The 17484-nt window shown below is 42.2% G+C and overlaps 1 protein-coding gene across 2 annotated transcripts in view; it reads left to right on the top strand.

Moving 5' to 3' along the window:
* Positions 1 to 17260, top strand: part of slc24a4b (solute carrier family 24 member 4b) — a 31138-nt gene extending 13878 nt beyond the window's left edge. The window contains exons 3-17 of one of the 2 annotated variants that reach the window (XM_070986751.1): positions 2556 to 2632; positions 5174 to 5248; positions 5354 to 5438; positions 5586 to 5689; positions 5989 to 6063; positions 6185 to 6210; positions 6695 to 6748; positions 9110 to 9201; positions 12350 to 12519; positions 12761 to 12902; positions 13122 to 13288; positions 14070 to 14184; positions 14864 to 14976; positions 15155 to 15220; positions 15886 to 17260. In XM_070986751.1, coding sequence (XP_070842852.1) covers positions 2556 to 2632; positions 5174 to 5248; positions 5354 to 5438; positions 5586 to 5689; positions 5989 to 6063; positions 6185 to 6210; positions 6695 to 6748; positions 9110 to 9201; positions 12350 to 12519; positions 12761 to 12902; positions 13122 to 13288; positions 14070 to 14184; positions 14864 to 14976; positions 15155 to 15220; positions 15886 to 16035 — 1511 coding nt within the window. In that variant the 3' untranslated portion in view covers positions 16036 to 17260. The remainder of the gene's footprint in view (positions 1 to 2555; positions 2633 to 5173; positions 5249 to 5353; positions 5439 to 5585; positions 5690 to 5988; positions 6064 to 6184; positions 6211 to 6694; positions 6749 to 9109; positions 9202 to 12349; positions 12520 to 12760; positions 12903 to 13121; positions 13289 to 14069; positions 14185 to 14863; positions 14977 to 15154; positions 15221 to 15885) is intronic. The other variant, XM_070986752.1, reaches the window with a different exon arrangement.
* The last annotated feature ends 224 nt before the right edge of the window (positions 17261 to 17484 follow it).

The raw sequence follows: 17484 nt of genomic DNA, 5'->3' as shown, positions 1-17484 counted from the left end.
CTCAGGACTGATGCATCTTCACCCTATACTTTTCTGTAAGAAGTTATTTCCAATAAATACACAATAGGCTCGCCTGGGATGAACCCCCGTTTTGTCATGAACTGGCTCATGGTTCAGGAAAAAAATGGAGGAAGAATACGTGAGAGGTTTGACCCAAATAAAGCACTAGTATGGGGAATTCAGTGACGTAGGTGTGTGCATGGGTGAGTGATGGATGTACTCGGAAAACAAACCAGATAAACAAAGGGGACCATGCAGGAGCTGAGAGAGAGAGAGAGAGAGAGAGAGAGAGAGAGAGAGAGAGAGGGACTGACCAGGCCAGCTTTAAAGGCTCCCCAGGCCAAGGTGAACCTCCTCTCTGCCTGGCTTCTTCCTGACAGGGGTAGAGAACAGACACCAAGCTAAACAAGCAGAGCAGCCTCACAGGAGGGGTCGTCGCAAGATGTTCTGCAGTTTCTCATTATATTTTAAGGTCATAACCTACAATTACTCATGCATTTAACTGTAGTATCCTGTCTTCTAATCAGTTGCATTTACTGTGTGCTGCAGCGTTGCACATGAGACACAGAAACTCCCACAAATCAAGGTCGGATTAATTCATGTCCTGCTGCCAGAAATAGCATTGCAGATTCTGTTGTGTCGTGGCTCTTTGTTCTGTTGCAAAGATAACGTGTTAGATGACATGTGGAGATAACAAAATGTACCACATTTCCATACATGTGATGTAATTGAGTGAAATCCAGGAAGCATGCAGCTGATTAAGTGGGGTTGGACTACATACTGTGGAGTATTTGATTTGTCTGTGCAGTGTTCCAAAGGCTGCGCTGATGCAGTCATGTGTGCACACCGTCGGATATCATAAAAACAGGCAGTGGTGAGGTTGGGACAGATGCAGTGAGAAGTCTCAGGTGAGCGCTGTTCCACTTCGCGAGTCCATATGTGACAAGAGCTCATATCTTGCCTGTATTTTCTGTCGTAAACAGCATTGTTCTGCTGGCTCAGACTATAACATTTTGCTGTCATGTTATTAGTGTAGTTGAATTTTTCAGAGTGCTGTACATAAATAGTACCACTGCAGTTCCCATCTGGTTATTATTTTTTAGCTTTGCCAGCGGCATGGCTCAAAGGAAATACCTCAACTGTCAGATGAATTGTCATGAAATTTCATACAGACATTCATGACTCCCGGAGGATGAATCTGACTGACTTCGGTGATCCTTTCAACTGCCACCATGAGGTTGACACTTGTGGTACTGAGTGAATGTACTGCATACAGTCATTTCCCCTTCAGGTTTAATTGTATTAACGTTAACGGCTTTTAATCTAGCACCGTCATTCTTTATTCTTTAACGGATCCCCAACAGCTTCCACAAAGTGCTCGCTAGTCTTCCTCGGATGCTCATTAAAACCACAGAAAAATGCTCATTAAAATCCCACCGCATCAATGAGACCAAACAATATAATATAAGCCAGCATAAATGTCAAAAAGCCATCATCAGGTCAAATTTTTAATTTGTCCAATGCATACCAAACTAATGACCATAAGCTTCAGCTCCTCAGCTGTAGTTTGTGTTTAGCGCTAATTAGCAAATGTTAGCATGCAAATGCACTAGACAGGATGATGAACATGTTGAACATTACATTGCTAAAACTGACATTGTTAGCACCTCTTAGTATTGTCACACAGGTGGGTAGTTTACTCTGCCTGCCTAATAAGGCTAGCAGTAGCTTAGAGATAGCCCTAGCTCGTGTAAGCAATATGCTAGCTTATGCTGCAGGCTCGTTACAAGGGGAGGCAAGATGTGAGCTTGCAGCCCGGGCCCGACTGGGACAGGTCGGACAGAGGCCTCCCGCCACAGATGCCGGGTCCCTTCAGGATGACGGCCAGCTTCTGTCTCCAGCCAGGTGCGCTGTGGTGCGGTTGTGCTCCCAGAGACCCGAGCCGTATGGTGGTAGCATGACCACACTGTGTTCCAGCTGGAGCTCTGGATGATAGATGACGAGTCCTCAGCATGGGAGGTTTTTCTGCCTGCTTGCTTTAATTCTGTATGACTTCAGGCTCTTAATATAGCCCAGGCTTTTACATCAGTTTTTTTGGGAGATGTCATGGTTGACTGTTCTTGTTCTTCTTCCATGAATAGTTATGAAGTCATTGGCTGCCGAGCAGTGTGACATACTGCACGCTGACGATGATTTTCAGAAAGTGTTTAGAGCCATTTCAGTCCTTTGAAAATTCAAAGCCCTTGATGTCGTCTGAGTTTCCAGCTGTTTTTGGATGATGATCACAGGCTCTTATTTCACTTGCGTTTGACCCCTTCTGGCTGTGGTGCCCTGATTTTCAGGTATACAAGACATTTTTACTGTATTAGATGTGAAAAGAGATGCAACAAGAAGACAAGGAATAACGCTCCCATAGGTGGCGTAAGCAAATGAATTCAGTGTAATCCTTCTGAACCAACAGGGCATCCCAGGCTCCGTCGAGGTGGGGTGGGGACATCTTATCTTGCCGTCGTGCCACTGATGTGTGGTGACTGTGACATTTCCTCTCTCCTCAGCAATACACGAGTTCCCCGATGACCTTTTCACCATCCAAGAACGAAAGAGTGGGGCCGTTCTGCTGCACATCATGGCGGTAAGAGGCCTTGCTTTTGTTTGTTTTTTAAGACGCTGCACCTGCATCTCCCATCACATCAGCATGGTTGCAGGTGCGTCTAGGAGCTTTTCACGTAGCAGCCCCGCTACCTTCCAGGCTTTAAAAACTAAAAATGAGCAAAGTCGGGTTACGGTGGCAATTTTTGCATAGTCAGATTGCTGCAGAGGAGCTTTTTAATGTTCTAATGATATCATATTAAAATCAGTACGCAGCAAACTCTACACAGATGTAAACTCACACACAGATTAACATGCTTACACTCAGGGAGATGTGCAGGGAGAGAAAGAAACGTGGGTGGTTAAGGTCAGTAGTACATCTCTGCTGTTGACTTGAGACTTGAGGCTGTGAGTTGTGCATAAATATCCTCTAAATTTGAGCATGGAGGATAATTCTTGTCCTGTATTTATATTATATGAGCTGCTTCTCCACATGAAAAACTGCATTCGGTCACTCTAAGCTCCACCGACTGGACATAAAGACACAAGCCACCTGTAGTTACTCAGTATTGTTCAGTAAGTATTGCTCTTCATGCTGGATTTAACCGACTTTCTTAAGTTTCTTTTTGTCAAATGCAAGCCAGGGCTGTAGCCAGGATTTCATATTTAAATCCTCAAGTCTTTTAATAATCTATTATTTTGTTGGATTGTAAAATAGGTTCACAATTTTTCAAGTCTGCCTTGAAGTCTTTTTAGTAAAAAATTCCCTTTTTTTATTATTATATGCCTCCACTGCAGCTCAGCAAAGGGAACACAGGGAATTTTATACTGCAAGACAGTCACTTTGGGGGATACCCACTTGATTTGTCTTACTCAGTCTGCTGAGGCCTCAAATTGGCTTAACATAAAATTTTGAATATATTTTTGCACAGAACGAGGGCTTTCTGAGGATTTTGTTCTCCATCCCTGACACTGGAAGCTCATTAGGAGCAGATCTCTTCATGCCCAGTATGAACAGGAGGAATGATTACAGCGAGCAAAAACTGTTCCAGTGTTCATACGGCCACCTGACTGTTGCTTTAAGACACATGTTAAATGACTTGTTGGGCCAAAAATAGAAGATGATGATGCCGAAACCCTTTAAAGTCACATAAATGGATAAACAATTCCAGAGGACGTGACCTCATTATCGTCAGTGCCCTGAACACACCGCATGTCTTCTGACTTCTTCATAGACGTGACAAGTTTACAGGCATGATGAGTGGGATCAGCCAGTGTGAGCAGAGGTGTAAACTGTAGTACATTGCCTTCACGCCATGGTTATGCACTTCTCACTGCAGTGAGTATATTAGCACGCAGATCCTCACCTTGCTGCCTTGGATAGTAGCAGCTCATATCTTACTTTTTCTAAACCTGCATGAAAGCAGAAATGCAATACATTTACAGTGTTGGAGCGTTCTGATCCTTCACTGAAGCAGTAATAGTACACCATAAAAATACCCTATTAAAAGTCATGTATTTGAAATCTTAAAAGTATGCTAGTGTAATCAGGAAAATGTGCACCAAGCATTAAAAGTGAAAGTGCTCATGTAGAAAAATGACTGCTGTGACTAATATTATCATACCCAGTATTAGATTATCACTCATGCATTCACGCGTAAGCAGTGTTTTCCTGCTGTAGCTGGTTGAGGTCCGGCTAATTGAAGGTTTTGTATAGCACTACAGCTACTGATCATTATAATTATGGATTAATGTGATTGTTTTCTTGATTGGCTCTTTGGTTTGTAAAACAGTCAAATGATCTACTTGTGTGTGCTCCTCTGGATTGTTTAGTTTATAACAAAGCATCATATTTTATAAGCAGTTCATATGTTTTATATGCAAAAATGTGTAAATCTCTCAGATAAAATGTACTAAACAGTACAGTACAGTAGTATTCACCTCAGTACCTCAAATCTGTGCTTCACTTGAATAAATGTACGCCACTAAACATCATGATGACTGCTGGGTGTTGTTGTCTGACTGAGTTTGATGTCGCTTCAGTTCTTCTTAGTGACACATACTGCGCTGTAATCGAATGTACTTCACTTGTGCTTCATTAAATATTATGAAGTCATAATATGACTTCATATTGTTTTGGCCTCACTGCTGAGAGAGACAGAGGGATAAAAGTGTGCATGCAGGGTCGGGTCTCACTGCAGTCCTGCACTGCCCCCTGTGGATAGCAGAGAGCACAACATGTCTGCTGGAGCCGTGGTGATGTCACAGCTGATCTATAATTTATAGATCTCTGCTCAGCGACTGAAATAAGCCCGATTTTTCAAATTTTAATGGAAAGCGGCTTGTCACGAAATTGATGTTTGAATTTAATGCAGGTCTCATTTTAATAAGGTGCTGTGCTTTACAGTTCCCCTTCACCCGTCCTTTAGCAGGAGAATATCTTGCTCTGTCCAGGCTCTATTAACTCTGCTAATTTCTGCTGATAAAGGACGTATCTATACATGGAAACACACTTGTATCCTCGCTCTATCTTGTCCTTGTCACACACAGTGTTCAAACTTAACTCTGCTGGTTCTGTCTGCAGACGCTCTACATGTTTCTCGCTCTCGCCATAACGTGCGACGAATACTTTGTGACATCGCTGGAGAAACTCTGTGAGGTACTTGGGACTTGTAATCTTTTATCGTTTAGCGCTGCAGTCGCTCGATGGTGATCTGCCTCCGTAAACCGTGCAAACCGCTAATCTTTGCTTTTCTTTCTGCAGAAATTAGATCTGAGTGAAGATGTTGCAGGAGCCACCTTCATGGCAGCTGGCAGTTCTGCACCAGAGCTTTTTGCATCTGTCATTGGTATACACACACACACACACACACACACACACACACACACACACACACACACACACACACACACACAACCAGTGTGTGCATACACTCAAACATTCCCAGATGGTTGGAGTCACCGCTGATTGTGATTGGCTGCCTCCCTGCGTGCAGGTGTCTTCATCACCCACGGTGATGTGGGGGTGGGGACCATCGTTGGCTCAGCGGTCTTCAACATCCTCTGCATCATTGGCGTCTGCGGGATCTTTGCTGGACAGGTGTGTTTGAGGGCGGGACTTCCTGCTGCAGCGGCGTCACTGTTTATAGACTGCAGAGCAGCACATGTGTGGCACAAGTTTTTTTTTTGCTGAGGGGAAACAAAACCATCTGCTTCAGTTAGTTTTAGTGGAAATGGAGGAAACTGTGGAGGCGTAGAGGCATCATAAATCTGTTTCTTCTTAAAGCTCTTTTGTAAAGTCAAATTTACATATTAAGTGCTTTCGATAAGAGACTTCACAGAACTCTGCTGCAAACAGTCCAAAAAATATGTTTTGCATTTTTCCCTGTGAAATCTCAGGTGGTGATATTGACCTGGTGGGCAGTTTTCAGGGACTCCTTCTACTACATCCTGTCTGTTGTGGCTTTGATTGCAGTAAGTTGGACAACTTCACTGCATGTGTTCATCAATGAACACCACACCTGACGTTTCTTTGATTGTTGTTTATTCTAATCTAACATGCCATCTAATAGAAATGTTTCCCTTCATTTTTCAGTTCATCTACGATGAGAAGATAGTTTGGTAAGTCGCTCATCAGGTTAAACTGCACGTGTGTCCAGATTTTAGAGATTACATAACATTTGAAAGAGGAAATAACACATTTCTGTTATGATTGTAAAAAGCTAAATTCAGAATCAATAAAACAGCCTTGATCAGAGTTTGCTGCCACAGCCTCACTTGGTCTGATGTGAGCATTAGCTTGTGGTGGCTAATGTTAGCAACATTCAGATAGATGTTGCTATAACTTACATAAATGAATCAGTTTGTTATCTTACATACTCTTTGCTTTTGTGTGAAAGGAAATATTAGATCTGAAATCAACAAGGACTTTCCTCCTTTGTTTAATGTCAAGCTTAGTCGCTGGCTCTAAACCCTAACTTAACTCATTTCTCTCTCAGTATACTGCCAAATAATGGTTGTAGCAGGCAGATACAAGACCTAGAAATCTTCATATTTTCATTCATTTTTAAACCTCATTCTGCTGTTTTTTTTTCTCTTTCATCAGGTGGGAGAGTTTGGTGCTGGTGGTCATGTACGCTGGATACATCCTGGTCATGAAGTGAGTTCTGCACGTCATCCAAATGCACTTAAATTAAAAGTACTTGTAACATGTGTAGGTGGTCCCGGTGACTGATACAGTATAATATATGTCATTATTGTTGATACCGATGCATCGATGTGTGAGCACCGATTTACTGTTGTAGCTGCTTGAAGTGGAAATGGCTTTAGCTGCTTTATTCATAGTTAACATATTTTTGTTATATTCAGGTACGAGTGTGTGTGCATGGGGAGAGATGCTTAAGCTCTTACATACTAATACCTGTGGGCTGATGAGTAGGACCAACTGTGCACTCAGTAGTTTCAAAAGAGAGGAGCGGGCCCCCAGCTGGAGGGGAGTGTCTCATTCATGTCGCCTACCCAGATGTTAGCTGAAGCCCAGCCTTCTGGTGGAAAGATTGCACCTCTAATGAATTAAGTGCAATTTTTCTGATGCAGCTTCACACAGTGGGGACGCAGTTTTACAGTTTCTCAATTGTGGGTCTTTGATGACATCAAATACTATTTAAATGGAACTTGCTGTGCATGTAATCTTCCAGTTGACAATTATCTGAATTCAAAGCATTAAATCCTTATTTCAGATGTATTTGATTTCATGGAACTGAAGTCCCTTGACACATACTCGCATCCATCATATTTTAGCCTTTCTTTTCATCTTGAGATTACTCTAAAAAGGATCAGTCTTTTTAGTTATTTGTCTGGGGTATGCATCATCTGATCACTGCTTTGGGTTACAATCTGCCCTGCTAACTCCTTGTCTCCAATCTCTTTTACTGTATGATGCAGAAAATACAGCCTGCATCTATCACGCCATATTTGTGTCTTTACAGTCCAAACCGCATAATGCCAACCACGTCGCCCTGTGCCGCTGTCTCTGTCCAGCTGGTAATCTGTGTTTCACTCAGCAGCAGCCTGCTCTCTCCCTGCCATAAGAGTTTAATCTTTCTCCCTCTGCAGTGGCTAAGAGCACAGGCTTAACCGGATCACTCCTCTCCTTTCTCATTTGGAGGAAAGAAGTGCTTACTGTAGGATATGCTGTCATATGTCTCCCCTCTCCCAAAATATCCACTGACCATTTTTGGGCTGTTGCAGCCAAAATGGAGTAGAGTGGGTTTTATATAGCGCAATCAGTGCTCTGAGGTGACCTTCCAGGGCTCGGCTGTGGTTTTGTTTTTCCCTTCTCAAATAACGTGTGTGCTGCCAGTTGTAAAACTAATAACCACAAAGGGGAAAAAGCACAAAATAACTTTGGAATTTTAAATGATGACAGTTTGTTTCTGATTCTTGGGCCTAAAACTGATCTGAATAACAATCTTCATGCTATAAAGCGACATTTTGTAGATTTCTCATAATGTCAAACTAAACTAAGCTACAGTAAACTGCTAATTATGTTAGCATTTGCTTGACAGCTGCAATACTATAGGCAACATCTATACTGCCACTAAAGGCGATTTAGCTGTACATGTTGGCTGATGTAGTTTTGATGAAAGGTAAAGCTTCAGCTAAGGTAGCTATAGCTAACAAGGCTAATGTATTTAGCAGTGTTTTCAGTCAAGCTAGCTGGCTTTTTCACCTGATTGGAGGTTGAAGGAAAAATATTAAGCTATGCACTTCCACACACTGTTTAACTTATTTAATTAACAGTATTATTTACCCTACTGTTATATTTTTGACTCGTAATCATCTTTTACAGCCTTTTGATGGTTTTGGGCCCTACCCTTAAACCCTCAATACAAATATGGAAAAAGTTAGCACAAGGTAAAACAAGATGTGGAATTGACTTGATAGCAATGAATTATTTTAGCACTGGAAAAAAAGAGACATTTTTAGTGTTAATGTGAACTTCTGAAGGCGTAGAACCTCTGAAAGGGATGGAGCAGCTCTTATGATGCCGGTGTTACATCTCCACACATTTTGTTCAAAGGCAGCAGCAGGGTGTTCAGTATTTGTGATCCATTTTTATGTAATGGCACTCAATGGTCTTATCTGAAGGCCTGTTTGGCTGATGAAAACCCTGTGATTGGCTTTTGGGAACATTTTGCTGGTACTTTCTTCTCCCCTCTGATGCAGAGCGGCATATTTCAGCCATTTTTGGTATAGTGTAATTCTGAGGATGTTTTTTAGAAAGTAGGCCACCTTAACTTTAAATTAATTCTATGGAAGTATGGAGAGTAATTGCTTATTTTGGCTAATTAATGTGTATTATATCTATATTTCAAACAGCAGGTGAGCCTTTCATCTGAAGCTCATAAATCCATTTGACACAGATTGTCCCATCTTGTTTATTTCTTTCCCTTTTGGACTCTGGTTTGAACTATTTGACTATCTCTAATTTAGGGATTATGTTTCATCTGTCTACTAGATTCAACTCCAGCATGCAGAGATTTTTCATGGGGAAGCCTAAGAAGAACGTGGCCAATGGTAACGCTGCGGCCAGCAGTGAGATGGAGGACGGTAATACTAGTTATGACTATGTTTGGGATGACGACCCGTCATCGCCTTTACTCTCAGGTAAGGTTAATCAGACAGGCTGGGTACCCAAGACTATTTTCTCCCAGGAAGTTAATCAGATGATGTCTGTGGATATGAAATTTGATTATATTAAACAATTGGACTTGATTCTCTGGAAGGCTGTGGGTCTGTGGCTTTGCTCTTTTCTGCTGAACTTACTGGAATTTCTTCTGCTTGTACTGCGTTCTGCTAAAATTTTCTCAAAGCGGCGGATCAACATTTTGAGTAAATACGCTAATTTGCTTTCTTGCACAGGGAACACACTTCTTGCTGTTTTCAGTCTTTATGCTTTGCTAAGCTAACTGCTTGCTGGATGTAGCTTCATATTCAGTGGTATGAATTTAACAAACAAGAGTGTTAATTAGTGAACTTTAGAGATGCTGGTAGATGCCTTTTGCTACCTTTGGACAGACATGCTAGCTTTTTCGTGCTGTTTTCAGTCTCAATGCTATGCTAAGCTAACTGGTTGTTGGATGTAGTGTCACATTCAGTGTACAGACATGAGTGGTATCAGAGTTTGTATGAATTTAACAGGATGACATGTTAATTAATTAGCTTTAGACGTGCTTGTAGACAGATTTATCACATTCAGATAGAGCGAGGCTAGCTGTTTCCCCCATTTCCCCTGCTACAGTATGCTAAGCTAACTGGTTGCTGCCTATAGCTTTACTATATTAGGTATACAGACATGAGTGGTATCTATCTTCTCAACTCTCAGCAAGAAATGACATTTCCCAAAATGTCAAACTATTTAATTTAAATATAATTCTGCAGAAGCACACTTTCTTAAATTTTCCAAGGATCAAGAAAACTTCAATCTTTTGACCTCACTGACCTGCACTACCCGAAGCAACGGTTTGTCAAATTTTTCCCTTTTTCTTTGTATTTTTAAACATTAAATATGTATATTCCTCCATTAGTTTTCTCTACCTGTTAAGTCCTTTTCTGGGTGATAAGCAACAGAAGCTTATCTGAGCATACAGGGGGCACAAAATGAAAGGCTCTTGTTAAAAATGGGAACAGCATAATGAAGATATTCTTTAATCTTCCTTTGGTAATGCAGTTTAATGTCAGGAGACTTTGTTGTCTTGGGTTTCAAATGATTTAAAAACTCATGGAAAAATGTGCCTTTTCGTAGTCTTTAATGTCATGTTTGGGGAAGAGTTCCTCGTAGCCACAGTTCTCTGCTTCTTCCTTTCCTTCTTTGACCTTTCAAAAAAGAAAGTCTAATCAGTGACATTTAACCCTTCCCACTTTGGCTGCATTAGTTTTAACACGCCTGTCTGTTTAGCCTTACTAAATCTACTCTTGCTTATTGTCAACAGTGTTGTGCTGCTGTGTGCCAGTTCTTTCTGCTTGCATACTTCTTTTCTCCTGCTGGTCTCTGGGGTGTAGACCCACTCACTCCTGAAGTGGTAATGAATTTCACAAGGGGAAATGTTTATGCCTGCTCTGTTTACACACTTAATTTATGTGCATTCTTGCATGCATAACAAGTCAAATTAAGGCTGAGTTAAACTAATAAGCGTACTGTAGAACTTTTATATTCCCTGTGCACTGCATCTTATATTGTGAGCACAGAGCAAATGAATTATAGGGTGCCAATTAAACGTTTTAAGGTGTGTGTGTGTGTTATTGTCAGAGCCCAAATTGTCTTGATTGTGCTCGACCATATGTTCATAGTCTCAGCCACCTGTGTAGCAGTTCGAGATCGTCGGCTCAAAGATGCCGGAGGTTACATCTTTCATGTCACAGATTTCGAAATCAATCTTGGTCCACCCATAAATATTCACAACTGGTAGGCAAACATCAAAGCTGCACCAGGCAATTTGGGAAAGCTATTTGAAGTTCAGTACCCAGAAATCATGTGACGTAAGGGCACACAACACACTTGCTTTCACCCAACTTGTGTGTATGTTTTATACACCAAAGGGATGAGGGCACGGGTGGAGTCCAGGGGTGCTTCCCGAAGGATTTTACACTCTCCCTCATTCATAGTTTAGCATATGTACCTGGGCTACATTATGCTAATTCTGCATATGTAGGTTAATTTAGGCTTAACATGTTCTCACTATCAAGTCTTTTCCTACATTGTCACTGTCCAAAGAAAACCATGTCTCCAAATTATTAATTTTTTTTTTCTGTTTATGGGTTGAAAGAAATGATTCCTCACCTTCGTTAACTAAACTATTTAAAATTTGATTCATCTGAAAAATACATCGTCACTTGTGAAGAGCTGCTGTTTTGGAGATGCATGGTTTTTACAGGACATTCGAGTGAAGACACTATTTTATGAAGTACTGGAATGAAAATGTCCAAACCTATATACTGTACGATGATGCCGTACAGCTTGTTTTGCTGGAAATACAACAATTTTGTGTCCTTCATCAGACAATGCTAACAAATCAGTTCCCTCGTGTCTGTTGAGACAACAACAAGCAACACGAAGGCACCAACATCAATTTCCAGGTCACGTAGGACACAATGGAGTGAAAGGAGGAATGATGCTCAGAGCTTTGGAAAGCACCCCACCTTGTCTAGACGCCGTTGTTTAGGGGACATTTTGATTTGTGTAGGCATTGAATCTGTCTGCACCGAGGCCACAGTGTGATTTGGGGTAATGCGAGTTGTGTACGTTGACATAAAAATCTTGCCTGGTGCAGCTTTAAGTCTGACATGGTGACAAAATGACTGTGCACAGCGTCCATTAATATTCCTTAGTAACTTGGCCCCGGACACTGTAGTGCTGCAAACCACAAAATTACACGACAGACTCTTGGAGAACAGAGCAGAGCTCTTGATGGCTGTCCCCCTCTTAAAGGTGGAGTGAGCGATTCTGCTGAAAGATTATTTAAACTTAACAGCCAAACAAATTCAGCCCTCCCTTCAGTGCTCCTTCCTTTTAATTTGCCCTTTAGGATGTTCCGATTGGCTGCAACTAAGTACGTGCACTTGAATAAAACAAATAAAAAGTATAGAAATGACTGAAAATACAGTTTTGTGCTCGTCTGCTCCGGTAGAGTGACGCACCGCTCATGCATTCATTAGATATGTTTTTTATATTTGTATCATACCCCTCCAACCCCATCAGTCAAGCCCAGCAAGGCTTACAGCCGTGGATCGGTGGTGATGGTGGATGAGATCATGAACGCCAGCCCTTCCAAGTTCAGGTTTCCAGAAGCTGGCCTCCGCGTCATGGTCACCAGCCATTTTGGACCCAAGACCCGCCTGCGCATGGCGAGTCGCCTCATCATTACAGAGGTACAGCTGCGCGTTGTTGCTCCAATAAAAGGATTTAGCTGCTGCTGGTATATTGAGTGGATACTATTTTAATTTTTTTTAGGCTCTCAAGCATCTCCTTGTCTCGCTCGCACAGCATACATACATTTGTGTTTTTCCATTTCTGACTGGAGAAACATTAGAAATATGGCGGCAGCCCAGCAGTCACAGTAGCGGCGTGTTTGCTCATGTGCTCTTTGACTTAGTTTCTTTTTCCTGAAAGCGCCAGAAGTTGGTCCAAGCTGCCAATGGAGTGGAGACACAAGTGATTGACGGGAAGGTTGAAATCGAGAATGGAAACGTGCCAGAGGACAAGCCGGCCGAAGCGGAGGAAAATGACACCATCTCGCCATTTCATATTCCAAGTATGTGATTCGTGTATTTGCTTGATGGATGGACCACTTTAGAGGGTAAAAATTATACAAGAATGATAGAATTTTGAATCATCTTTGACATTTCAGACATATTTGTCTGTCTCTATCTATTTTAAGTCACCCTGTATAGGGCCCTTCCTCAAATTAGTCAGTGGCCTCATATAAAATCAGGAGTCTAATCTCTTGTGCTAATGTGTGTTTCTGCTGCAGAGGGCATTGGCAGCAAGGTGAAGTGGTTGATCTCATGGCCTCTGCTCCTGCTGCTGTTCTTTACCATCCCAAACTGTTCCAAGCCTCGCTGGGAGAAATACTTTATGCTCTCCTTCATCCTGTCCACTATCTGGATTGCCGTCTTCTCCTACATCATGGTCTGGATGGTGAGTGCATGGTTTGTGTGGGGAAACTTCTAGATTGTACTGTAGCTCCTGATGTCCCGAGCATACTCCTATCCATTCATGGTTTTATCCATCAGGTTTATTCTAAAATGATCCTAAACCAGGAGAGGCCTGGAAAGTCAGGCTGCTATGGTTGCAGTGTAGTCCTTGCCCGTCAAACTACACCCACCAAAAGTGCTTATTTTTGCCAGGCTTATTCACAGGCTTATTCTGAGTATTTGAGAACATAATGGAAAGGATCCCTATAGAGAAGGAGATTAACAAGTTACTTTAGATCCTCGAAAACACCAGAGTCACACAATAAGACAAACAAATGAGCAGCGGCATTAAATCAGCAACCCCCCTTCTTCTGCAAGGTAAAATTACCGTTTTTGTCAATGGAGTCTGGTGGCGTTGAGCAGAGCGATACAACAGCTGTTTCTGGTTAAACAAAGAGGATCTTACTCTGAACAAAAAGGTCTGCCTCTGCAGGGATTCTTTCCATAATGTTTTCAGACACTTTGAATAACAGTTTGAGCCTGTCAGTACAAAAACAAGCACTTTCAGTGGATGTGCTTTGATGGCCGATTTCCCCCAAGGATTACGTTGCAGCCTGATTCGCATCTGCTGGCTGAAGTGATCTAGTGGACCAATTCCAAGACTTTTTGTACCTGTTAGGCATTCAGACACAAAAATATAGAGCCCAGGTTTAAAAATACTGGAATTACCCTTTAATTGTGTAAATGTTATTGTTGAGCTCTCACACAGTGTATATTTCTCTCAGGTGACTATAATTGGCTACACTCTGGGAATCCCTGATGTCATCATGGGCATCACTTTCCTGGCGGCAGGCACCAGCGTCCCAGACTGCATAGCCAGTCTCATTGTGGCTCGGCAAGGTATGCCTTTCCCCCTGAAACATGTTTAGATTGAGCTCTTGTGGATTTATTATGACACAGTGGAGAGCCAAATGGACGCTGTGGTTAGTCAGCACACATTTTAATAGCACTAGTCCACCAGGACATCCTCATTTCCTTTGGTGATTGAAATAAACAAGACAAATAGTCTTGTTTGTGGTGAATGTGTTTTCTCCTTTTGTGCATAGACCGATATCTTAATATCTCATTTTTCCATCCCTCTATGTTGTAAGCTAAGCACATGCAGATGGAGTTTAACATGCATGTGTGCACCTTGGCTTTAAGTGATAAAACTTGCACAGATACACAAAGAGATGCACATTTTCAAGGCTTGTACTTTTATAAAATAGTGTTCAGAAATGTGTTCTCTCCTACGTGCACGGAAAATAATTGAACACGTAGGAAAGTGAAGAGCATGACAGAGCACAGGGACAAGAGGAAATAGTGCAGAGCTGTTTATAGACATCACAGTGCATCCCTGTGTCACTGCCTTCCCAGCTGAATTAAGGTTGCAGCCCTTGTGAATATCAGAAAGTACAGAACAGCAAAATATTAATCTCCACTTGGGAATAAAGTGCTTTGACCTGAAAGTCAAGATGAAAAACTTCATATTCTTGCTTAAAGTTGCTTTTTTTAATCACTTCATTTGGTTTTGTTGCAGGTTTGGGAGACATGGCGGTGTCCAACACTATTGGGAGCAATGTGTTTGACATTCTGGTGGGACTGGGGGTCCCCTGGGCGATACAGACCATATGCGTCAGCTATGGATCAGTGGTAAGGAGCTCATTTATTTTCCAACAACTCAGAACTTGTCATTTCTGTATTATTGTGCGAGTGACAAACAACCAAAGTCCTCATCTCTCCTGCTGAGACGCTCCTCGTCTCTGATACTGACTGTCAAGATTGAAGAGCTACAGAGGAGTTGTTGATCTCTCCGTCTTGTGTGCTGCAGGTGATGATTAACAGTCGGGGTCTGGTGTACTCTGTGGTGCTTCTGCTGGGCTCTGTGGCCCTCACGGTGAGCAGTACTTCATGTTGTTACGCTACACTGGTTCCACATGTTGACCATGCTGTGGTGTACCGTATGCGTTTAAAAAAAAAAAAAAAAAATCCAGAGTACTTTGATATAGATAAATGACATCTCCGTTTGGCTTCTCTCATGACTGACTGATGCACTGTTATGCAATAGTGACTGAACCATGTTATATAATTAGCTCATAATGTTAAAATTCAGTATTATGAACACTTGGAATGCAGAGGAAGTGATGCACTTTTCTTTTCGGGATAAGCAGAACAGATTTTGGTAGTTATACTGAATTCAATAGTAAATTGGAAGTTAAACTCTTACTGGAGAAAATAAATGGTCAAATATTACAATTATCTCATAATAGATTAATCTTTTACTTTTTTTAAGATGGGGTCTTTTTAATCAATCGCTGCAGTGATTTCAGTTTGTTAAACGCACTCAGTGAGTTTCTGGAGCTCGTAAACAAACCCTGCACGTGTTTCTCTGACCTTGGTGTCTGAAACACACACAGCGGTAGTGCGACACACTGCTGCACAGTAACCGCTAATCATATGCGTATTGGTTGCACAGTTATGTGCTAAGCTAAGTGATATTCAGTCCAGGAAAGTGATGCAATGGCCTGCAGAAGCCACCCTGATGTATCTGTGCATGTTCAGGTGCTGGGGATCCACCTGAACAAATGGAGGCTGGACGTGAAGCTGGGCTTGTACGTCCTGGTCTTGTACGCCATCTTCCTCTGCTTCTCCGTCATGATCGAGTACAACGTCTTCACCTTCGTCAACCTGCCCATGTGCGTGGAGGAGTAGAGCACAGCAGCATGCCTCGGATACCAAAACCTCAACGTTCCCATAGCAACCCCCAATTTCTTTTTTTTTTTCAATAATACTGGACCTATCTGCAGACTCTTTCTCCTTCCTCGCGCTCTCTCCCTTGTAATCCTTTCAGCCCCAAATATGAGTCTCATTTCCTCAAGAGGCAGTACACGCTGTAAGAGTGGACTCCATTCTATGTCTCTAATTTGTCCTCTTGTCACACAGTGCCAGTCCTTAATGCCCATTATTTCGGGCATTGCCTGTTATTGCAGTAAAGTCTTTATTTCCTCTGTGCGCCTGTTAACTTTCTACCCATCTCGCATGCCTTTAGATGTCGGGGACCTCCAGAATCATAAGTGCCCCTGTTGATTGTTGGTATGTGTTTTCACCGTTTTCACATTGTAGATTTCCACACGTTTCCAAAGCTTTTCCACAAACCAAACCAGAGTCTATGAAGAAAAAAAATCCTTGAAGTCATTCCTAAAAGAATTACAGAGTTGCCCTCGCACCCAAAGAAAAAGTACACTCCTTTTCCCCCTCTCGCCCCCCTGGAGGAGGGCTTTGTCCTTGGCAGCTCCCCTCCTCCGGCCTGGACCCAACCGCCCTGGCATGGCCTTTGGCATCAGGGAGCAGATACTGTTAGTGCTTCACTCGCCCTCTGCACCGCAACTCTATTCAACCCTCATCTGCTTGATCAAATCTGCTGTTTCTTTCCAAAAAAAAAAGAAGAAGAAAAAAAAAAAGACATTTTGTCAAGACACTTGGTGTCAAGATGTTTCACAGTCCAGGTCAGTTGACTGTGAGGGTGTTATGCATATGCAGCACGGCACAATGTAAACTTGTAAACACTTTTTTTGTTTTGTTTTTTTTTTGTATTTATTTTTTTCAAAACAAGGTTTTGTCTAGTATGAAATATGGAGGAGAGCGTGTTGCAAATATAGGACATTGCCTGTTTTTCACTGAAACAAATTGCACATGGAAATGCTTTTCTTGCTTTGTGCTGTAAGGAGATTTGACCACTCAGAGGGGCGTCTGGCTGGTGGTGGCGACGACTCCACTCCGGTGTTATTTTCATTCAGTGATGGGTCAGTCCACTATTCCCTCTGCACAACTTCAGAATCAAAAACTGGCTCCTGATCTGTGGGATGCATCTGATTTTTGTCATCATCAGGTGATGTGCTCTTATCTCGAGACAGCAGCAGAATGGAGGTAGTTGTTTAAAAAAAAAAAAAAAAAATGCAAAGAATCCAGACGGTTCTCAACACTGACTGTCTGCTATAACACCCTCTGGCCAGTAGGGGGTACTGCAGCCCCTCTACCCAGGACAGGGGTGCCAACCACAGCCGTTGGTTATCAGGGAAACTCGGAGAAGGACAACTCCAGGAGGTGTCGATGGTGATGGTCTCTTGATTTTGAGTTACATGTAGATATTGCACTTTAACA

The sequence above is a fragment of the Chaetodon trifascialis genome, chromosome 19 (genome assembly GCF_039877785.1).
Source record: "Chaetodon trifascialis isolate fChaTrf1 chromosome 19, fChaTrf1.hap1, whole genome shotgun sequence".
In the NCBI taxonomy this organism is placed as follows: domain Eukaryota; kingdom Metazoa; phylum Chordata; class Actinopteri; order Chaetodontiformes; family Chaetodontidae; genus Chaetodon; species Chaetodon trifascialis.
Note: the sequence above shows the minus strand (reverse complement) of the source record. Positions and strands in the feature narration are given on the sequence as shown.